Source organism: Pinus tabuliformis, chromosome 4_2 (genome assembly GCF_031772625.1).
Source record: "Pinus tabuliformis cultivar Carrire ecotype Pingquan chromosome 4_2, CPIR1, whole genome shotgun sequence".
Lineage (NCBI taxonomy): Eukaryota > Viridiplantae > Streptophyta > Pinopsida > Pinales > Pinaceae > Pinus > Pinus tabuliformis.
This window is the reverse complement of record NC_142304.1, coordinates 416,009,613-416,034,867: the sequence shown is the minus strand read 5'-3', so window position 1 is coordinate 416,034,867 and position 25,255 is coordinate 416,009,613. Positions and strand designations below refer to the sequence as shown.

General features: G+C 38.5%; 1 protein-coding gene across 2 annotated transcripts in view; it reads left to right on the top strand.

Moving 5' to 3' along the window:
* Positions 1–570: 570 nt before the first annotated feature.
* The window catches only part of LOC149169721 (plastid-lipid-associated protein 6, chloroplastic-like), a 56,029-nt gene continuing 31,344 nt past the window's right edge, over positions 571–25,255 (top strand). The window contains exon 1 of one of the 2 annotated variants that reach the window (XM_089427153.1): positions 571–913. In XM_089427153.1, coding sequence (XP_089283279.1) covers positions 641–913 — 273 coding nt within the window. In that variant the 5' untranslated portion in view covers positions 571–640. The remainder of the gene's footprint in view (positions 914–25,255) is intronic. The other variant, XM_089427154.1, reaches the window with a different exon arrangement.

Genomic DNA, 25,255 nt, shown 5'->3' with positions numbered 1-25,255 from the left:
CAACGCAAACATCTAATTATTCTAAAATTAATACATAATAATCATTATGACTATACACACAATTCTATAATTAAGTATTGACACTATCCTATAATAAATATTTATTAGTATTAGTCTTATATATTATCCTATAATAAATATTTATTAGTATTATTTATTAGTATTAGTATTATATATTTATTAGTAATATATAACATATATTAACTCTTAATATTGTGTAACAAGCCGAAGCAAAAAATTATTAAACACTATTAAATATAATTATACAATAATGTTATATTTAATTTATAAAGTAATTATTTACATAAATTTATTTTTCAAAAAAATATTAATTTTTATTTAAAATAAATTATTTAATCACAAAATATTTACTTATATTATATTAAATTAGAGTTTTTAAATTTTTTTAATAAAAAATAATATACAAACAATTATAGCGGTTTGCTCACCACTAACCATGAATAAAATAAAAGTGGCTGTGATTCATTGATGTATTGGAGCAAATTGTTCCGTGTGTTCAAAACCATGCGTTCACCAAATTAGAAGAAAAATTGTTTCCTTATATTAATAATTTGTATATATAGCCAATAGGCTTGTGGGCGAATGGCGATGACGTTGGCGCGTCCATAAATAATCTATCATGATATCTGGTCGAGCCTATGCCTGCACTCTCCCCTTGCCAGTGCCAATTGGTAAAAGCTGGCCAAAAAATGCTCAAGAACTACGAATACGAGGGGTGGAAACGCCAGGAAGAAGAGGAGGCCGGAAAATAATAAGGATGCGGATGGTTGGCGCCAGGAGTTGGAGGGCAACAGCCGATGCCGATGCTACCGCTACCGCTGAGGAAGAACCACCAGCAGCAGAACCATCACCACCTACTGCTAGTCTTTCTTCTATCAAGACACACTTACTAGTAAGTCTTTAGTTCTTCTCTCAAGGCAATATATTTATTAGTAACTTTTAAGTTTTTAGTTTGAGGATGTAGTTCACCGGTTATGTGGGGAAGTTTAATTTTACAAATATGGTATTTAATTTTAATTTTAGGCAAATGAAATCGGCCACGATATTATATATAGTGTATAAGACTATTAGTTTTTTTTTGCATTTTGCAATTCAATCTTCTAATTATTCAAATTAATAGTAAACAAAAACTATATGCCTGAAGCTGCTATGAACAAGATTTCTATAATTAAAAAAAAAACTCCTATCATGTAACTCCAATATAGTTTCCCAATATTAAACCAAAAGCAATTCAAAACTATGAAATCTGTTAGTTACTGGCTGTAAGGAAAATTGAGTCACAACTTTTCAACGTGAATCATCCACATCCAGAAATAAATATTCTCTAAGCTTTCAGGTTTCTCTCTTCCTTCTTCTCCTTGTTTACTAGGAAGGGGAGGCTTAGGTTTTTATACCATAAAATCTAACGTTGGCCTGAAAATGGTTTAGTCCGGTTGGAAAATCAATCTACAGTAAACCTCAAAATCTAGAATGAGATATTTGGAATAGTTAGATATGAGAGTAAATTTGGGTAGATGATGATGCATACATTCATACATAGATGTATGTTGGTATGTGGTCCATGGGAGCACCTCATGATCATGAGGGGGTCAAGGGAATTGAATCCGTGCCTCTCAGCTTGGTAAGACGAAGACATGATCAAGGGAATTGAATCCGTGCCTCTCAGCTTGGGAAGAGATGTCACTGCTTGAGTTATCTCCAGCTATAAATATTTATGTGAGAGGGAAGTCATGACTGCTTAAACTACTTCGAAGCAAAAGTGAGATTATGACCATTTGAATTATCCTTCTCGTTGATACCTTGCTATACTCAATAGATTATAAACATGTGGGTTATGAGCAGGATTTGAATTTAAGTGAAGAAGATAATAACTTTTAACTATATAAGTTATAGCCCATTGACATATATAGAGAAAGAAACACACACATGCCAGTGTTTGACATATGAAATTGCCCTTTGGGGGAGGATTTAGACATGAGATCGGAGAGGGGTTGTTTCCTTTTGAAGTGAGCAACCTGGGTACCGATGTGCAAAATACCTGTCCCAACCTAGGAAAAACATTCCAGGGCTTAGTTTTATTCCCACTAAAAGACTCTGAACATTGATATTAAGACATAATCCATAAAATAAGAATAAAAAAAGGACAAAATGCCAATTTAAACTGGAAGTCCTCATAAGAGTGTGCCAGCAGTTTGGAAATTGGCCACCCATAATCAGAAATGCAGTTTATTCTATAGGCTTCTGCTGGCTGTTTAGCAGCTATAATTGACCTGTAAACGACTCCATTCAAATGAAATTGTTGTGAGACAAGCTGCTATTTCGAGTTGCTGCATTTATGTTGCAGAGTGGTGTTATGCTCCTTGTTGCTGCCTCTGTGATCTAAAGCAATTACTGTCGTTGCTTTGCTGATTGTTGATTGTATCTTTGGAAATCACTGTGTTTGACCTTTTCCATTTTACAGTGTAAACGAGTGGATTTTATCATTGTACTGAAACCAAAACATTCACTCAATAAAAAAAAATTCAAGGTCATGATTAGGGAAAAACTAATAGGAATTTTCATTTTCTTTTGGGAGAAAGGCAGAAATTGAGAAGAGCAAGATGAAAGAGAATAACTATAGCTATTTCCGTTTCTGGTAAATACAGTTATGTCTAAAGTGGGAATTCTGTGGATGAATTCGATTTTGAGTGTGATTAAAACAAACCTGCAAAGCGGGGATCTATTTGGTTGTGGAGTTCTTATACCATAGGAGGGTTTTCTCCACCTGAAATCTGTCTATTACTATCTGCATTCTCTATTTCTGTGTTCATTTTCTTTTCATTCATTCTATCCATCGGTCTGTTGAATGCAAGTATTGCTGCTGCGTCTTTTTTGGTTATGAAGAGAGGCGGCTTTCTCCACTACAGCTAGGGTTTTGACCCCTGCTGCCAACTCGCTGCAGGTAGCTTTCATCACGTGGTCAATTTTTACCCTAAATCCAGCCTTGAGCAAAAAATCGTGGTGTTCCAAGCCCCTGTAGCTAAGACCTCAAAGCATGGAGCTCATCAACCAGAGAGAGTATGTTTCCTCATGAAGTTATTAGAAGTGTCAAAGAAAATAACTATTCCATTTCCCAGGAGTAAGGCTCTTTTATTTGTTCAAAAGTTTTTGGTTGATAAGTTGATGGGGGCAGTGGCTGAATCACAAGGTTTTAGGGCTTTGGCTAGAAGAAAAACTACTGCTGATGAAAGGATCCTTAAGTTTCATCCTTTATGGAGACATATATATTGCTTTCCTGTTTGAATGAAGGAGGAGAGAAGCTTAATATTTCACAGTGGCCCTTATTTTACGCGCTATTGAGGGTTTTACTTGAATTGCAGAATGCTGGAATTCAACACTTTTACCTTTCATTTTCACTTTAGTGTACTTTCTTCGCTAAATTTGTTCCAACATCTGAGCCTATCTCATGCATATTTCTAGATAATGTTAGAGTCCATGGTTCCATGATCAGTTGTGTCATCGTGATTATTTGTATTATGTATCATGGTTAGTCAAAAGTGTGACCATTGTACTAGACCATGCTTAGTAATCTATGTAAACTGTTCTTTTCATCCAGATGGTTTCTCTAGACCTTTGAGGTTTGTATCATCTAACTGGGCTGATCTGTTTATTAAATATGAATTGGGCCGACCTGTGCATGTGAGACTTGGGGTTGGCCCCTTTGGAAATTTCAAATTTGTTCATGAGTTATACGGATGTGACAACAAAAAACCCATACATCCACTGCTAAGGGATGATTTGGCGTTCTTACATGATGAGTGAAGGAGATCGACTATTTGGGGATTTTGATGCTGAGCATTCACTTTGAAAGTCCACTTACCCATTTTGGAGGATACATAGAGATTGTACTTACTGGTTTTGTGGAGGAAAGGAGCTCTTGGGAGGCCTTTAGAGGCTGGATGTGGCATCTTGAAGGGCCTTCTTTGCATCATTTGTGGAGGGAGATACCCTTCTTTAGGGTTGATTTCATTGTATATGTGGCACGATCAATCCATATTTTGGACTAACTAATGATAGAAGAAGGTGTTTTTACTCCCCCATAGGTTAGATTAGGGACTTTTTAGCTAAAGAATCAATATTTTAATGTAAAAGGAAGATGAACATCTATTTACTTTTTAGCTAAAGAATCAATATTTTAATGTAAAAGGAAGATGAACATCTCCCTATAAATAGAGACGCATTTCCTTATCATTTTCTCATGGATGTATTGGGAGAGAAATCCCTTGGCTAGTTCTGGAATTTTTATTACATTTTTTATTTTCTAATACGCTGTGGAAGGATGACTAGAGCAATTTCTTGTGGAGATGGTTTTGTGAATGATTTTGCAATTTTTATGGATTTTCATGGCTAGGGTTGATGGGTGATCTTGATTTTATGAGTAAATGGTCTCCCTGATATTGTTGGATTTGTTTATGGATGATTTAGGTGTAATTGTTCTTATTTGGTGGAGATGGTGCATTCACTTCGTCTCTTCTTGGATGAATCCCTTCTTGAAACCATAGGAAGAATTCTAGTGAAGAATCTTTCCTTAACTTTTGGATTTTATAAGATACAAGGGGTATCTTCTAGGGTTAGTAGTGGACGGGTTAGTAGTGGACAGCTCTAGATATCATTATAGATCCACTTGATTTTCCCCGAGGGAGTCCTTAGTTGATCCCATATGCCCCAAAAATAATGGTAGGAAGGAGCATTGGTCCAGTCCTTTCCTCAAACCAAAGGCTAAAATTCTTTCAAAACCATTTTGCTGGATTTACACTTCACATCACCTTGGAAGAATCCACTTCACATCACCTTGGAAGTCTGTGCCCTAATCCCAGCAATATTGACCTAAGGAAGCCTCCATTGATTTGGAGGTGAGCCTTCTTGAAATGTAGAAGAGGGTTGGTGAAGTGACAGTGGCCCCCTCTTTGTCTTTGTTTTCATTCGGTTTGCAGTTGCACTTGAGCTTTTCAGACTTTATCGCAAGAAGTTCGAGTTTCTGTGATAAGAATTCTATATCCAATCAGTAACTAGTTTGGAGTCGCCATATATATTTATTTCCACATTCCATATCCCTTTCTCGAAAGCAGTGGTCATCACTAGGCTGGCTACCCTTACATCTACTGAATTATTTGTGCTCGGCCAAGTCATTCAAAAGTGATATTGTTATGATCTGATATATGAAGAATACCTCCACCATGTTCTTTAGGGTTCTACTTTGCAGCTCCATTGAAAAACCCGTAAGGGATGGACATATTAACCTCCAATTCTCCAAACAGCTCACTGCTTTTTATGGATCTGACTTTTCTCACATGTTTTGAAAGCAGCTTTTACCTTGTACTAATCATGATAGGGGTTACTACCTTATCCCGGAAGGGGAGAGCGCTCCTACTAAGCCATATGGCCCATAGTTTCCTCTCTCACACACATATATGCCAGTATTTAATATATGGAATTGCCCTTGTGGGAGAATGTGGACATGAGATCCCAGAAGTAGTAGAGGGGTTGACAGGTTGTTTCCATTTGAGGTTAGCAACATGGGTATCAATGTGCAAAATTCCTGTTCCAATCTCAGAAAACATTCCGGGGCTTAGTTTTATTCCCACTAGAAACTTTGAACATTGCTATTAAAATGAAGAAGTCTAACTACTAAATGATATGGACACATACATTGCTAAAATAGGTCAATTCATGACCAAAAATGGTCAATGCACAACCACAATGGGTCCAATCATGTAATAGTTAGACAGTTAAAATGTAATTTAAAACGAAACCAGAATGCCAATTTAAATTTGAAGGCCTCATGTGCAAGGGTCAGGACTATGTCAACCTTTTAGATCCTCACACTTGGAAATTGTTGCAGGTTTTTTGGGGCCGTGGATTCTCCGGGCTTCCACTGGTTATTAAGCAGCTATAATTGGCATGCAAACAGCTCCATTCGAACCTCATTGAAGTGAGACAAGCTGCGATTGCGAATTGCTGCATTTATGTTGTACATTGGAGTGGATGCTCTTGTTGCTTCCATGTTAACAATTGTTGTTGTTGCTTTATTGGTCGTTGATATGTAAGGACCTTTGTAAATTAATGTTTTTCACCTTTCCATTTTATTTGGCATTAATTTTTGGATCGTATAGAAGGCCAAAAATTTACTAGATAAAACCGTTTCAACTTTCATGTTTTCGGTTATAGGGTAAAACATAAGTGTTTTCATTTTCTTTTGTGGGAAAGGCCGAAATCAGGAACAGCAGGGGGGTTGGGCGTAGAAGAACAAAGCTGAGGGGAAGGAGAACGACCATACCTGTTTTTGTTTCTGGAAATTACAGTTATATTCAGAGGACAGACTCTATGGCTCCATTGTATTTGATTCTAAGGCATGAATTAAAGCAAACCCGCAAGACAGTGCTTTGTCTAATTGTGGAGTTTTCATTCCCCAGGAAGGTTTTCTCAACCTAAGATCTGCATACTATTGTGTGCAATTTTCTATTTCCGTGTTCGTTATCTTTTCATTTATATTTAGCGGTCTCTTGTTTGCAAGTGTTGCTATTGTTGGTTCGCTGTAATTTCTGGTTTTGGTGTACCGAATTGCTCTTAGGGTTTGTTAGTTGCATGCTCTGTTCTTTGTTCTTTATCCCCTGTTAGTTCTGTGAAGTGCATTGACTGTAGGCACCACAGGCATGGTAAGTGACACAGGATCAACACATACACAGGTGTTGTGATAAGATTCGCAGCCAAGGGGAAGATGTTCCATTTTTCCATTCAAACACTGCCTTTCAGTCTCTGCATTGAAGAACGTTCATATAGCTGAATAATCTGTATGACCAAGTGTGCAGAGAGGTGATATGCACATTTTGTCCTGATCATGAACCACACAAAGCCCTGACCATGAAGCACACTGGTTGGTTCGAAATGCGTTGGCATTCAATGTATTTATGTGATGGATCAGGAAGATAAATTTATAAATAATTCAACTCACAAAAGCCTCCATTCATATAGGTAATATGCTGTTACAGATCAAAGTTTCAAACTGGTGTCAGTTCCAGGCTTCCTTGGCCAGTGAATCAATTGCCCAAATTGCATGCTATGTTGAAACCAATCAGCGGGCATTGCCAATAACTCAACAACTTTGAGTAAACTCTGCAACACAGTTGCATTACTAGGAATTGGAGACTCAGTGAACCCTTTGACTCGGGGTCAACTTAGACTCAACCACAAAGCTGTGAATTGAGTCGGGAAATTTCTAAAATATATAAAATATTCAAAAAGCAAGTTAAACAAGTACAAATCCATGCATAAGAATAGAAAGATGAACAAGTAGAGACCAGATATGTATGTTTGTTGATTTCTATTGCGTGCAAGGGTGCAAATAAGCAAACTCACATCACTTATTGCCTCAACTCTTTTTCTCGCCAAGTCAAACCAAATGCGGTCAATTTTGAGTCAATCAGCCAAGTTGTGCAAATACTAGGGCATCCAAACTAGGCAGCGTGCAGAAAGTGAAACCTCCTTGTTGATTTGTATGGTGACCCACAAAGACCTAGCATCTTTGTGCTTGATATGAAGAGACAATGTGAAGATGGCCGATGGCACACTAACCTCTAGGTGGCAAGATTACATAACTCAACAAAATGAATCCTCAATGACAACATTGTAGAGGAGCAACAACATGATGTAGCCCATATGTAATGTCTTACCTAAATTTTTGACATAGTAGATGGCACTTGCTCAGGGTTGAGGGAAAGCTAGGCTCAATTAAAGGGCACTAACTTGTGAATACCCATGTTCACCATCCTGAATCTATAACCAAGAAGTCCTTCAGTCTTGGCATGAGCACATAGTCTATGGAGCAAGGTAGTCGCTGCCAGGTAAGTTCCAATCTGAAAGGCTAAGAAGGAGACTTGTCCCCAACGCTGAACATATTGAGAACAAAATCCTTCTTGTTCTTTAAAACATCCTAACTGTGAAATTCAAGTAGGGAAATAACTTAGCTGAAATGTCAATGTCCTCCTACTCGACTTCCTTCTTTATATCCAGTAAACCAAAATCCGTCTTCGCGCAAAATAAGGTAAAATGACCATACCAATCAGTAGACTACCAGGCGTTGTGTGTTGATAGCTAGATGGAACCAAGGCTCATCCACATAAAAGTTGGAAATCTTTGGGGCACGCATAAGACTAATGTTGTCCAAAGCCACGGTACTAGTGACCAATAAGGTTGTTAGTAGGTGTGAAAATTCGGCTAACCCCGAATCCTATTGCAGCAATTGATGTTATTTCTTCTTTTGTTAATTTAATTAAAAAAAATATTTGTTTTGTGCTATGGCAAATATCTAAACAAATACACTGCAACCTTCATGAAACAAATATTGCAGAAGAAATAAAACCGCTGGAAGAAATAGATACACACACACAATATGACACCGTTATTTTTGGACTAAGTCCCCGGAAAAACCCAACTTGAGAAAACTAGTACAATAGTTGAGGGTTTTAATATTATGCGCTAGTGAAAATTTGAGTACAAACTATGGATGCCCAAACTGGCTATCCAAACAGAGGAAAACTAGCAAAAATAACTAGTGAGGAAAATTCCTCACTCCACAGGCGATGTGACAATGACCTCAGCTCGAAACTGAGTCGTCCCTTGCTACCTTTGTGCAGTCTCTGTGTCAGCCTACGCAATCACTGCATCCCTCTAGCTCGGAACTGCGTCACCTCTCACTATCTCGTAAGTTGCTGTCTCAGAAACTGATTCTCCTGGCCTCTGGAACCTCTATCCAGCTTCTGGCACTGAGTCTCAACTTTTCCCCAGCAAAACGAAATCCTCTCGAGGGCTTTGCACTGCCTCTTTGTGGCAATCACTGCCTCTCTGCAGTGTACTCGTCGGAACTGGAAAAGCTTCCTTCGGCCTCACTATTTATGCCCCTCTCACTACTTCGATCTCACTGAATCACTTCCGACAACTGAACGCTGCTACTTTGGAGATCGATTTCCCAGCAAAATCGAATGCTTAACTGATTTGGTGTATCTTCTCCAAGCCCCATCGACTTTTTCTTATAATCCTCTGTTGAGACTTCAATGGACTCGATTAAGCCTTAATTGATTGCTAGGATTAACTAGAAATCGATCCATGTACTTTTCTAGAACATTCTCACCATGACTTAATTAATTCTGATTAATTAGTCATATTCCCTAAGTTTAGACTTAGGAAATATTTAAAAAACGACTAATAATCTAATTAAGTCGTCTCTAGGTGGAATTTCCAGAAACGATTTCTGGGTTTTGGAGATCTCATGTATTCTAGCCTCTCCACAAAATTTCGTGGCTAGAACACATCCGATGCTACAAAAACTAACACTCCCTCTTAGCAAGGAATGTGTTTTAGAGTTGTTGCCCCCTGCAATAACACCTTGTCTCTGCATCATCTCCTGTCACATTGTTGATGTCTGGCTGCTGCTGCCCACCAACCACTGTACAACTCTGATATATGTTGCATCTGTGCTATTGCTGACCCTGCTGAACTGCTGCCAACACTACATCTGCACTGCAACTCCCTCTCATCTGCTGTTGCTACAACTGCAACATTTGCAACTAAAAAGCATCCAAAATACTGAATCAACTGTGATCAGTATGATACATCTATCACCCGAGTCTCTGACTGCTGCTAGTATCTGCGTTGTCACTGAGGTATCTGCGCTACTACTGACTCTGCACTATGCCAACTGCACTATTGCCAACTCTGCATTGCACTCCCCAACATCTAACATGCAACTAGACTCTGCATGTATCACTCTGGCATCTGACTGCGTCTACTGCCATTGATCCATCCTGCTACTGAAATACTGTGGACTCTCGTAGCAAGGTTCTGATTCAAGAGGTGGATCTCTTCAAGAATCCTGCCCATCTGTAGCACTCTTGGGCTTACAAAACCAAATCATCCCATTTGACTCCCAGGGGTATGTCAACAAACATAGTGAAGTCTTCCTCCAGCCTAGAGAAAAGCCTATCGATCTCTGTTGATGCTGCCTGTTGGTCCTGCTTCTCCTCCTTGTCCTTCTTCCTGAGAGGACATTAGGTGCTATAGTGGCCAAGCTCACCACATCTGAAGCACTTGACCTTCGACAGGTCCTTCTTCTTTCATTGCTCCCCTTATCCCTGACTGGGACCCTTCAATGTGAGGGCCACATTCTCCTCCTCCTTCACCTGCTTCGATCCGCTGTTGCTGCCACTGATGGAGCTCTTCACTAAGTCTTGCCTCAACTCCTCCTGTTGCAAATCGGCCCACATCCTATCCCACCTTGGCAAGGTTTCTCTGCCCAAAATGCTTTGGATGAATACCTGTCACTCCTTGGAGACACTGTTGAGTGCCAACCGTACTAGCTCTGTGTCTTGAGGTGTTGCTCCAACAGCCTGAATCCTGGTGAGGTAGGGCCTATGCGTTCCCCCTTCTGCATCTTAGTGCATCTCAGCTTTTCCTCCAAGTACATCTTCTGCTGCTTGGAAGTGCCTTGGTATAGCGTGGAAAGTGTATCCCACATCTCCTTGGTCGTTCCCTGGCTCGCTATGTGTGATACAATGTGATCTCGAACACCGTCAAGAATCAACCTCTTTTCCCTCGCCATCTCCTTTCAGTATTCCTTCAGTTGATCTACATCCGTGGGGATAGCTACCACTGCATCTATGAATGGCTTTAGGCCATATTCATCTAGAAGGAAGGACATCCTTGCCTTCCAGATGACATAGTTGGAAGCATCGTCCAACCTGTCCTGATCTCGTAGTCTGATAGTGGCCATCTCAACAAAATAAGTTGAAATCCTCCTCTTCTCTTCTGCTCAACTATTGCTAGGCTCTACACACTCCCTATTGGAGTGAGTAAATCTACTCACAACGACTGCTGATCTGCAAGAGAAAATCAAACTTCTGAAGCTAGAAGTCCCCTGAGGAAAATTTCCCTCAGTGTGTGCTCTTTCTTCCTCCTGACGCTATTTTTCACTGGCAACTGCTGCAAAATACTGCGTCCAGCAAGAGATTTGCTCTGCAAGGAAAATACTGGCTACTCCCTCTGGCTCTCGTAATCCTCTATCTAGAGAAATCTTATTTTTCTGTCGCTCTCTCCTCAAGAAATTGACCCTCCTGGCCAAGAAACTGTGTTGCCTTCGATGGTTTCGAACTGCTGCTTACACAAAGCTACAAAATTCCTCTTCCCTTCTGCTACTGAGCTCTCCAACGTACAATTTGCGCTTTGATACCATGTGAAAATTTGGCTAACCCGAATCCTATAGCAACAACTGATGTTATTTCTTCTATTTGTTAATTTAATTAAATAAATTATTTGTTGTGTGCTACAGAAAATATTGAAACAAATACACTGCAACCTTCACAAAACAAATACTGTGGAAGAAATAAAAATGCTGGAAGAAATAGATGCACACACACAATATGACACTGTTATTTTTGGACTAAGTCCCTGGAAAAACCCAACTCGGGAAAATCGGTGCAGCAGCTGAGGGTTTTAATATTATGCAGTAGTGAAAATCTGAGTACAAACTATGGATGCCCAAATTGGCTATCCAAACAGAGGAAAACTGGCAAAAATAACTAGTGAGGAAAATTCCTCACTCCACAGGCGATTCGACACTGACCTCAGCTTGAAACTAAGTCGTCCCTTGCTACCTTTGCATAGTCTCTGCATCAGCCTACGCAGTCACTGCATCCCTCTAGCTCAGAACTACGTCACCTCTCATTGTCTCGTCAGCTGCTGTCTGGGAAACTGATTCTCCCGGCCTCTGGAACCTCTATCCAACTTCTAGCACTAAGTCTCGACTTCTCCCAAGCAAAACGAAAATCTCCTCTAGAGGGCTCTGCGCTGCCTGTCTGTGGCAATCATTGCCTCTCTGCAATGTACTCGCCGAAACTGGAAAAGCTTTCTTTGACCTCACTATCTCTGCCCCTCTCTCACTACCTCAATCTCACTTAATCACCTCCGGCAACTGAATGCTGCTACTCTGGAGATCGATTTCCCAGCAAAATGGAATGTTCAATTAATTTGGTGTATCTTCTCCAAGCCCCATCGACTTCTTCTTATAATCCTCTGTTGAGATGTCAATGACCATGATTAAATATTAATCAATGGCTAGGATTAACTAGAAATCAATCCATGTACTTTTCTAGAACATTCTCACCATGACTTAATTAATTTTGATTAATTAGTCATATTCCCTAAGTTTAGACTTGGGAAATATTTAAAAAACGACTAATAATCTAATTAAGTCGTCTCTAGGTGGAATTTCCATAAACGATTTATGGGTTTTGGAGATCTCATGTATTATAGTCTCTCCCCAAAATTTCATGGCTAGAACGCATCTGATGCTACAAAAACTAACAGTAATTCCCCAAAACATGTCAATGATCATGTGTAGGAATTTTTAGAGGTCTCTAATTATAGTTCGAACCCTAAATTTAATGTTAAAAAACTCATAAAAGTATTGGAAAGTTAAGGGAGTCTTTGAGACTGCTATAGCTTTATCTAATGAGGCTTACAATTAGGGCAAGGGTGATGGTCACATCAGAGGCAAGATGTTGCTGAGGTTGAGAGAGTAGGAATGAAATTGGAGGACAACTAGTGGGAACCATTGAAAATTGGAAACCAAGCATCGATATTTGGAGATAGTGGACACAATGTGGAGACGGGAAGGAGTGCAAGTAGAGAAAAGTGAAAAAGAAAGTAAGAAGGGAAACATGTAGAAGAAAAAGAAAGAGATGTCAATTGGGGGAACATCTTTTACAGGCCTTGAAAGAGCACTAATCACAAGACAAGAGTCACACACATTGAATCATGGACAAATTGGGGTGATATGCCCCTTAAAGATTGGCACTAGCTTGGACAGTTAAATTTACATGTAGACGTGCTAGTAATGTGGTAGGGAACAAATTTGCATAGGAGAATTGTGCAATGGATCAACATATATTCTTCACTTGTGGTAGAGCTTTAGGTGCAGTGTGTTGACCATTACGTGTCAATGACCCATAGTAATACACCCCCTTTTTTTGCAAAAGGGATAATGCCTGATCGATGTGTTCGTGCCGTTCAGCTATCATCATCAGCCTGATTATCATGTTATAATGTAAACCTATTCTACATGTATATGATGTAAATAATATCAGCAGATGCGTGTCATGTATGTAATTGCCTAGGTAAAACTACTTTTCTAGTGACGATCTACATTCTGAGAGGTTTTTTGTCTCACCGATCCATTCTTAGATGGTCGACAGAGTTTTCCTTCAGTCTTACCCCAAAGTCGGAATGAATTTTCTCCCTGGGATCTTAAGCAAGTGATCTAATATTGATCATAAACTAAACTGAAGTAGAATTGATTATTTGACAACAGTGAATTGATCGTTAACCTTATATGTTGAATGTGGAAGACTGAAGGAAAGCAGTTGATTCAAGACTTAATCAAGAACTTAAGAAACATAATTAAACATGAATTTGCAGCAAAAACAGAGATAGAAGACAACAAACATTGATTACGGAGTTCGTCCTTGATGGACTACGTCTCCGGGTCTGCTTTCAAGATGGGCGTCCTCTTTATTAGGATTGATCGAAAGAGGTCTTTTACACAGCAAAAACACCAGAGTGAATGTGCACATATTTGGTCTTTGTCAACAGAAAGCTCTCTCTTATAGCTTTCCAATGTCTATCTTGGTTCCCAATTCCGCCTCTGGACGACCAAGATACACTGAAAACAAGAATTGCCTCTCTGGCTCAGCATCTGCATACAAGTCTCAAAATCACTCTAATTCCCTTCTACATGATCAAAAGGTTGAATTTATAGCTCCTTAGGTTCATTCGAACTCCTGATGCCAAACTTAGGCATGTATGGGTTGCATTAAAGGTTGAATGTCTCGGTCTTGTTACAAGAGGACACCTTAGGAAAGTTACATGGTGGTTGAATTAATTTAGAACAAACTGCAACCAAAATAACCCAAAATAGACTTTGGATAAGCGTTGGACTGCTGGCGGTCAGGTAACATCGCAGAATAGTTTGATTGTTGGCATGTGAGCAGCCATGGTCTAACCACCGGCGGACATTTGGCAGCTTTTCCCCGGCGGTTTCGGTTTGCTGTTGTGGCTTCCCCCCAGCGGTTCCAACGTGCTTAACAACCCGTTCACATGCTGACAACCTCCGACAACTTCCGCGTGGTTACAACTGACAGTTCCGCTGCGTTGTTTACACTGCGGTTTTGACTTGACTGCTCACATGCACCTGACGGTTCCGCTGCAGTCTAGTCTCCACGGTTAGGGACTGTTATGTTTGCATTGTTTTTATATATGATTCGAGAGGGTTTGTAATAGGTTTTGTTCCATAGGTTTATTACATAGTGTTTGCATTAGGTCTTAGAACTTAGGTTTAGTGCTAGGACTAACACCTTTGCCTCTTAGCATTTAGGACTTAGGTTATGTAGTATAGGTTTATAAACTTAGGTTTTTAGACCTTATTTTAGGATTTAAACCAATGTTGTTAAAAGCGCGATCGGGATTAAATCGGCGCCGGGAAAAAAGCGGAAAAAATCGGCAAAAGCGGGAAAAAAGCGTTTGGCACAAAAATATTCATTTTTTTTCAATTTTTTTAATAAAAAATCGATTTTCATAACTTAAAGCCCGCTGCCCCGCGCCTCGGCGCTTTTTTCAATAAAAATCGCGATTTTTTCGGAAAAAATCGTTATAAAAAAAAGCCCGCGATTTTTTGGGATAAAAATCGCGATTTAAGCGGGGTAGTGATAAAATCGCGATTTTTCATTTTATCGCGATTTTAACAACACTGATTTAAACCCCTTTACAACACCTTATTAAAAAAACCATTACAATCAACATTGTCACATTGTGACAATAATCATCAAACACCATATCAACAATTTGGACCACATCCACCATGAATAAAACTAAAGACCATACTGGCGAGTTGACGAAGCTGAAGATGAACTTAAATCTTTGGATACACTGGACTGACAAGATCCTCCTGGATCAATCCTCTCCACTTAAAAGCTTTTGGACCACAAAAGTTTGATTTAAGCAGATATCAGGTGAGGGTATTGTTCCCTCACTCTTCCGTTCTCACAAAAAGATAGATGAACGCCTTAAAAATGCGCCTCTTCGAGGGGGCAACCTCCTTTACATTACACAAATGAACAATTATTGGATGATACAAATGACAAGACCTCCTTTCTATATATAGGACTCTAAGGGGTCATAATATAATCAGAGCCGACATAACAATAATAATGTAAGGGCACAATAATAACGATATGGGGACTACATGGGCACAACAATATAATAAGGGGGTTGTACTAATAACAATAAGGGGTCACAATAGTAGTATAGGGACCTAACATGCCCCTCTCCTTCAAAAAGTGTTGTCCTCAACGCTTGAGTAGTTCTTGATGCTTCTCTATAAATTCTTTTCCTCCCATGTGGAATCTTCAGCGGGTAAGTCCTTCCACTTGATGAGATACTCTGAAATTGATCTATTTCGTAGCTTTCGATTTCTCGGTTTTGTGATTGCTTGAGGTTCCAATATGATTTGTCCTTCCTTGTCAAGTTCTCACAATACTGTTTGAACTGGGATCTTCTGCAACTTTTGAATGAGTTCCCACTCCTTTGGGCATATGGATATATGTAAGGCCTGATGTTTGGAGGAACACTTCGTGGAGTCAGATGAATAGCATGATCATGCTCACGAATAGGTGGGAGGCCTTTGGGAGTCTCAAATACCTTGGAATGATTGTCCAAAACGTTTTGGAGATCTGAAGAAATACATGATTTCAATGTGGGATCCTCTAGTGAACATAATTGTGCAATTACACCCCATTGTTCTTTATTTAGAAGCTTTGTCATGTTGTTAGAGTTGATTATCTTTCCAGGTTTTCCTTCGATACCCCTCAATTCAACTTCCTTTCCTTCCCAAAAAAATTTCAAGAAAAGTTCTTGAAAATTAAAAGCTATTGTACCCAAAGATTGTAGCCATTGGACTCCTAGTAAAACATCAGCACCACCCATTGGAATGGAAAGCATTGGGTTATTCAATACATATTCTCCCATGGATAGCTTGATATTATGGCACTTTCCAGAGCAATTTATGGTTCCTCCACTTGCAACCATCACTTGACACTTCGGTGCTGGATATAGGAAGCAATTCAATTCCTTAGCTATCTTATAATTAATAAAATTATGGGTACTGCCCGAATCAATCAACACTCTTACCTTTTTCTCTTGATATGTCCTTCTATCCTGATAGTTTGAGGAGTGGTAATTTCTTCCAATGCATTACAAGATATGGTCAGATTGATTTCTTGAGACTCGATGTGATCTGTCAATTCTTGAACATTTTTCTTCTTGATATGTCCTATATTGATAGTTTGAGGAGTGGTAATTCCATCCAATGCATTACAATATATGGTCAGATTCATTTCTTCTTTCTCGATGTGATCTTTCACTTCTTGAACCTTTTTCTTCTTGATATGTCCTTCTATCTTGAGAGTTTTAGGAGTTTTAATTTTTTCCAATGCTTTACAAGATATGGTCGGATTCATTTCTTCTTTCTCTGGGGTTGGTTCTTAATGTATATACTCTTATTTTGATGTTTCTTGATCATTTTCTTCCTTCTCCCCACAATCAATGTAAAATAATTTCTTCTCAGCACACTTATGACCTTTAATGTATTTTTTATCGCAATTGTAACAAAGCCCTTTTGCTCTTTTTTCTTCCAATTGTTGTGGTGTAACCCTTGTAGGCTGTGGAAGGCTAGGATAAGAAAAACTTCCATAATTATAGTCATGAGTGGTTGGATTCATTGTTTCCATAATTTCGCTTTCAATTTTTCTTGTCCACCTGAATGCCTTCTCCAATGAATCAGGTTCCCAAAGACGAAGCTGATGTTGAATGTTATCCTTTAAAGTACCTATGAAGACATCAATCCTTTGCTTCTCTGGAATATCATTTACCCTTATATTCAATTTTTGAAAGTCCTCAATGTGCTCTTCCGTTGAACACTTTTGTTTGAGATTTATCAATTGGCTAAACAAGGTGTTTTTCTTTGTATCCTCATAATGTGCTATCATTTCCTCTGTGAAAATTGACCACGTAACAAGTGGTTTACGAGAACAAAGCCCTTTATACCATAAAAATTGATCTGATTCTAAATATGAAGATGCAATACATACCTTTTATAACAGTTGCACCTCATGTAGATCAAAATATTGCTCCATTTTTAGTATCCAATTTACCGGATCCTTTCCATCAAACTTCCTCATGTCAACTTTTCTTGATTTTAGGAGCTCGATCTTGAAACGACTGTAACTCTATACTTTCGGATCTTTAAGTTATGAAATTATGACCTGTAGTAGCCGTCTGCGTCCTCTTTCCAATGCCACCAGTGTGATCGAATTTAGATTCTCCAAGAAAGAGTTATGCACAATTTACCAAGATGACCTGATTATATACCTTTTTAGAAGAGCGAACTTGTATGAAGTGCCACGTGTCACTGTTTTGACCTTAAGATCTGAAAAATATACACAAGAAACTACAGTCTGTCCTCTTCTGTAACTTCTTATGAAATTTCAATCTGATGCTCAAAACAAAAGTTATGACTATTTTCCCTAGGTCACCTGTTTGGAATGTAATTTGGGAGTCTGCAAAATGGCCAACTTTCTTAGATCATATCTCTCCAAATATAGCAGGAAAAGCTCTGAAATTCAGACCCGAGGTTCAGAACGATTTCAACCCAAATGGGTTTTTATTTAGCATCTGAAACGTCACAGAAAAAAAGTTATAGCAAAAATGCCACGATGACCTTTTTGGAGCAGCGAAACCCTAGAATCCAAAGCTCTAATACCAAATGTTATGAAACCAACTCACAAAAAAATAGAAAAGATAGATGAACGCCTTAGAAATGTGCCTCTTCGAGGGGGCAAACTCCTTTACATTACACAAATGAACAATTTTTGAATGATACAAATGACAAGACCTCCTTTCTATATATAGGACTCTAAGGGGTCATAATATAATCAAAGCCGACATAACAATAATAATGTAAGGGCAGAATAATAACAATATGGGGACTACATGGGCACAACAATATAATAAGGGGGTTGTACTAATAACAATAAGGGGTTACACTAGTAGTATAGGGACCTAACATAACGGCGCAGAATAGTTTGACTGTTGGCATGTGAGCAGCCATGGTCTAACCACCGGCGGACATCTGGCGGCTTTTCCCCGGCGGTTTCAGTTTGTTGTTGTGGCTTCACCCCAGCGGTTCTGATGCGTTTAACAACCCGTTCACTTGCTAACAACCTTCGACAACTTCCACGTGGTTACAACTGACAGTTCCGCTGCGTTGTTTACATTGCGGTTTTGACTTGACTGCTCATATGCGCCTGACGGTTCCGCTGCGGTCTAATCTCCACGGTTAGGGACTGTTATGTTTGCATTGTTTTTATAATATGATCCGAGAGGGTTTGTAATAGGTTTTGTTCCATAGGTTTATTACATAGTGTTTGCATTAGGTCTTAGAACTTAGGTTTAGTGCTAGGACTAACACCTTTGCCACTTAGCATTTAGGAGTTAGGTTATGTAGTATAGGTTTATAAACTTAGGTTTTTAGACCTTATTTTAGGATTTAAACCCCTTTACATCACCTTTTAAAAAAAACCATTACAATCGATATTGTCACATTATGACAATAATCATCAAACACCATATCGACAATTTGGACCACATCCACCATGAATAAAATTGAAGATCATACTGACGAGCTGACGAAGCTGAAGATGAACTTAAATCTCTGGATACACTGGATTGACAAGATCCTCCTGGATCAATCCTCTCCACTTGAAAGCTTTTGGACCACAAAAGTTTGATTTAAGTAGATATCAGGTGAGGGTACAGTTCCCTCACTCTTCCAATCTCCATCCACCTTGCCTTGCTTGGATTCATGCCCTTGAGTCCCACTTGAAGATATTCAACATCTCCACGCCTTGAAGTTCGAACCTTCCTGTCCAAGATGGTATCTTCCTGCAACTCATTCATATACTCAGGTGCCAAATCATCAACAGTCGAAATCTGTGTAGCTTCCTCGAGATCCATGATCATCGAAGGTTCATACAACTTCAGATTTTCTACATTTACAACTGAGTAAATACGCATGTAAGGAGGTAAATCTAATCGAAATGCATTATTTCCAATCTTCTCAACAATCTTGAAAGGACCATACCTAATGGGTTTCAGTTTCTTACCTTCACCTTTCAACCTGTCTTCACTGATATATAACCATACCTGATCGCCGACTTGAAAAAGATGATCGACTCAATGCTTGTCATGGCGCATTTTGTACTTGGCATGACTCTTCTCTAACTGATCCTGCACTGCTTCATGTATCTGCTGTATCCCTTCAATGAACTTAACAGCTTTGTTTGCATCATGTTCACCCACTTTATCCTCACCGAACATGAAATCCATCAGTGACTTTGGTAGATACCCAAAACATGTTTCGAATGGCGATCGATTAGTCGAAGAATGTAAGGCTCAATTGTAAGCATGTTGCACATAAGGTAAAGATTCATCCCACAACTTAGGATGTTTACTACAGTAACCTCGGAGAATATGTATGACTGTCCTGTTCACCACTTTTGTCTGTCCGTCAGTCTGTGGATGAAAATTTGTGCTCTTCTTCAGCTTTGTGTCTATGAGTCCCCACAAAATGGACCAAAACTCTCCTACAAAATGAGTGTCTCAATAAAAAATAATGGAAGTAGGTAACCCAAAATGAACCCATACCTGTTCGAAGAACATCTTTGCAGTCTGTTCAACAGTCACTTGCTTTTTGCATGGAACAAGAATGCACATCTTGCTGAATCTATCAACCACAACATACATGTAATCATTCCCTCTCTTGGACATAGGAAGTCCTCCAACAAAATCCATGGAAATGTTGTCCCATGGTCGCAAAGGAACTGGAAGTGGCATGTACAAACCGATCTTTCGATTGCTTGGCTTGCTGGTCAAACACATCACACATCCTTTAATGTACTTAACAACTGTTTCATACATGCGAGGCTAGTAACAACACCTTTGAATTTGTGTCATTGTTTTGCTTACTCCAAAATGTCCTGAAATGTGAGAAGAATGTGCTTCTCGAATAACATGCGCCCTTTCTGTCTATGGTATGCACAACTTACCCAGATGATATAACAACCTGTCATGAATATGATAATTGACTTCTTCCACCTGAGCACCATGAGTTAGTGATTCATAAATATCTTTGAAATCAGCATCTGTACTATATTGTTCTATATAAATTTCATGTTTTAAAGAACTATTCTGCAGCACTATTGAAGCATTCAAAGATGGTCTAGACAACATATCAGCTACTTTGTTTGTGACACCTTTCTTGTACTTAATTACTAAGTGAAATTGTTGAAGAAATCCCATCCATCTGTAATGACGAGATTGTTGCAACTTAGTTTGAGACTGAAGGTACTGAAGCGACTGATGATCTGTGTGAATCACTGTTTCCTTACCCATTAAATAATGTTTCCATTTCTTAACACTTTCAACCAAAGCAAACAGTTCTTTATCATATGTTGGATAATTCATTATTTCCTTAGAAAAAGTTTTAGAATGAAAACAAATTGGTTTCCCTTTTTGAAGTAAGACTGCACCCATTGCATAACCACTAGCATCTGTTTCAATTTCGAATGGCTGTTGAAGATCTGGTAAAGCTAAGATTGGTGCTGTGACAATTTTCTGCTTAAGTGTATCAAAAGATTTTTGTTGTTTTCCTCCCCACTAAAAGGGAACTTTAGAACCTGTTAAAGCATGTAACGGTGATGCAATCAAAGAAAACTGAGCAATAAATTTCCTCCAATACTGAATTGCACCTATGAAACTTCTAACTTCAGTCACATTCTGTGGTCTTGGCCACTTAACAATCACATTGATTTTAGCTGGATCTATTTTCAAACTTCCACCTCCAACTATGTAACCAAGATAATTCAGTGAAGTTTTCCCAAACTCACATTTGGAAAGTTTAAGGTACAATTTTTCCCTGTGCAACACTTCAAAAACCTGCTTAACATGCCTAACATGCTCTTCCATACTGGAACTGAAAATCAGAATATCATCTAAGTAGATTATGACAAAATTATCAATGTATGGGCGAAATACATCATTCATAACCCACATGAAAATTGCTGGCACATTACACAAACCAAAATGCATTACTAACCATTCAAATAGTCCATGCCTAGTTTTGAATGCAGTTTTCTCGATGTCATTTTTTGCAATGCGAATTTGATTATACCCACTTCTTAAATCTAACTTAGTGAAATAAACAACATTTTTCAGTTGATCAAGTAAATCATCTATAATGGGAAGAGGATACCTATTTTTGATTGTGATTTTGTTTAAGGCCCTAAAGTCGACACACATTCTCCATGTCCCGTCTTTCTTAGGAACCAAAATTATAGGTGAGCCACATGGAGATGAACTGGGTCGAATAAAACCTTTTTCTATCAATTCCTGGATTTGTTTCTTTATTTATTCGTTCTCTATAACTAACATGCAGTATATTCCGATATTAGGAAGAGGGGCATCAGACATCAATTGTATCTCATGTTGTATTTCTCGCTCAGGAGGAAGATGTTTTGGTTCTTTAAATAGACTTGGAAAAGATTTTACCACTTTAACCAAACTATCTTTAAATTGAAACTCACAACCTGAAAAAGCATCCTGTAGATCCTTATGTTGTTCTTTTACAACCATGAGTACATATTTCTTACTTGAACTTATTAATCACTTCATCTGATTAACTGAAACTAAATCCAAGTGTGATTTGAGTTTATGTGCCCTCACAATATATTCAATCCCATCTTTCTTAAGGTGATATTTACACTCTTTCCTATGAAACACTGCATCACGATCATAGAGATAAGGACTTCCTAGCACTACTCCACATATGTCTACTGGAATCACATCTAAATCCACTTCATCAATGTAATTAGTTGTGATGGAAAATTTTAACCAACACTGCTTTGTGACATTAATCTGAGTTTCTTTATTTAGCCAACCTAATGGGTATGGTCTTGGATGATTCTGTGTCTCCAAACCCAATTTCTTAACTAAATCTTTAGATATTAAATTTGCCTGTGATCCATTGTCAAATAATGTATCTATTTTCTTGTGCTTAGAAGTTATCCTTATATGAAATAATTCAACCCTTTTATCCTCATTCAGATGATTTATGTTTGAAGAGGTGCAGAAGTACTAGAACTTGAACAAGTGTCAAAAGTTTTACTTGTCGAAACCATTGCGGTTATTTTACCTTCATCACCTGAGTCAAAGCCTAGATCTTGTTGGATTGCTGCATTAGCCTTCTTTTCACCTTTCTTCTTCTAGAACTTCTTTGGTTTGAGTTCTAGGTGAAGTTTCCAACATTTGGATTCATCATGTTTGATCCTCTGGCAATGAGTACAAGTAGGTCTTTCACTTTCCTTCTAAGTTGTTGCTGATCTCTTTCCCTTCAAATTGCTCTTCCTCTCGCTGTCTTTGGAATCCTTGATTTCCGACTGCTTGGATGTTTTCAATGAAAACTTGAAAGGTCTACCACCCGATTCAATATGTATGGCTTGAACACACACTTCATCAAAGTCATCAGGATTAAACATCAATAATGTATGTTGTAAATATGAACGTAATAAAGTTTCACGTGTATCCAATGGAATACCAAGTGCTAAAGCTTTCTTCCTGATCTCCTGAGTAAACTCCTGAACATTTTGCCCCTTACCTTGCCTCGAATGTTGCCAATCAATAACAACTTGCTGCATGTATCCCAAAGGATATAATTGTTTTCTAAGAGCTTTTAAAAACTTATACCATGAAGAGATGACTTTACTTTTCCGTTTTACATCTATTTGAGTTTTACTTTCCCACCAGATTAAAGTTGTTCCCCCCATTCTAAGTGTAGCTAACTAAATTTTTGTCTTTTCATTAGAAATGTTCTGAATATGACAATACACTTCTAACTGCTTAATCTAATTATCCAACTTTTCAAGATTCATTTCGCCATCATAAATAGGTAGCTCAAATTTTACATCAAGTTTCAAAAGAGATGATTTCTTAAGTTTCTTTTCTGTTTCAGAATCAGAATGGGAAGAAGAAGAAGATGATGATGATGGAGATGATGGAGGAGAAGGAGGTTTATCAGCCTTGCCTTTTCCCTTATCCTTCTTTGATGTCTTTGAAGAAGAAGTTGCATCTCTCGCATTCTTAGCTTTGTGGAGTTCTCCCAACATCTGCTGCATGCTCAAAAACACTTTCTGAAACTGTTCCTCGCTCATCTTCTCTTCAGGAGTTTCACCTGCATCAGATCCTATCATTGTTGATTTATGAGCGACTTTTCGCTTTCCAATCTCTGGATCAAACTCCTCAAGTGTTCCTTCTCCACGTCACGACTTAGACCTGGTTAACATTCACTGGCAAAAATTCTACAAAACACAACTTGCTCTGATACCAAATTATATGATCTGATATTGATCATAAACTAAACTGAAGTAGAATTGATTATTTTCCAACAATGAATTGATTGTTAACCTTATATGCTGAATGTGGAAGACTGAAGGAAAGCAGTTGATTCAAGACTTAATCAAGAACTTAAGAAACATAATTAAACATGAATTTGCAACAAAAACAGAGATAGAAGACAACAAACATTGATTACAGAGTTCGTCCCTGATGGACTATGTCTTCGGGTCCGCTTTCAAGATGGGTGTCCGCTTTATTAGGATTGATCGAAAAAGGTATTTTACACATCAAAAGCACTAGACCGAATGTGCACACAGGCGCTTCTGGTCTCTATCAACAGAAAGCTCTCTCTCCTAGTTTTCCAAGGCCTGTCTCGGTTCCTAATTCTGCCTCCGGGACAAAATACACTGAAAACAAGAATTGCCTCTCTGGCTCAGCGTCTGCATACAAGTCTTAAAATCACTCTAATTCTCTTCTACATGATCAAAAGGTTGACTTTATAGCTCCTTAGGTTCATTTGAACTCCTGATGCCAAACTTAGTCATGTATGGGTTGCATTAAAGGTTGAATGTCTCGGTCTTGTTACAAAAGGACACCTTAGGATAAGGTTACATGGTGGTTGAATTAATTTAGAACAAACTATAACCAAAAAAACCCAAAACAGACTTTGGATAACCGCTGGACTGTTGGCGGTCATGTAACGGCGTGGAATAGTTTGACCTTTGGCATGTGAACAGAAATGGTCTAACCATTGGCGGACATCTAGCAGCTTTTCCCCAGCGGTTCCAGTTTGCTGTTGTGGCTTCCCCCCAGCAGTTCTGACGCGGTTAACAACCCATTCACATGCTGACAACCTCCGACAACTTCCATGTGGTTACAACTAACAGTTCCGCTACGTTGTTTACACTGCAGTTTTGACTTGACTGCTCACATGTGTCTGACGGTTCCGCTGCGGTCTAGTCTCTCGCGGTTAGGGATTGTTATGTTTGCATTGTTTTTATAATATGATCCGAGAAGGTTTGTAATAGGTTTTGTTACTTTGGTTTATTACATATTGTTTGCATTAGGTCTTAGAACTTAGGTTTAGTGCTAGGACTAACACCTTTTCCACTTAGCATTTAGGACTTAGGTTATGTAGTATAGGTTTATAAACTTAGGTTTTTAGACCTTAGTTTAGGATTTAAACCCCTTTACATCACCTTATTAAAAAAACCATTACAATCAATATTGTCACAGTATGACAATAATCATCAAACACCATATCGAAAATTTGGACCACATCCACCATGAATAAAACCAAAGACCATATTGGCGAGCTGACAAAGCTGAAGATGAACTTAACTCTCTAGATACACTGGATTGACAAGATCCTCTTGGATCAACGAGTCCTAGTGTTATAGATCGATTCTATGTAAAAGTGATTTGGGAATAGTCCTAACTATTTTTTTAGGACTATTCCCCCTTACGATGGAAAAAATATGAAAATCATGATGTAAAGTGTCTTGAGAGTTGGAAAAATAATTTATCCCCTCATAGATTAATTAATTAAATTTTCTAGCCAAAAATTAGTTAACATCCTAAGCCAGAAATTTAATTAATTCTAGGTCCTAGGTAAATTTAAATTCTCCAAAGGAAAAATTCGCGG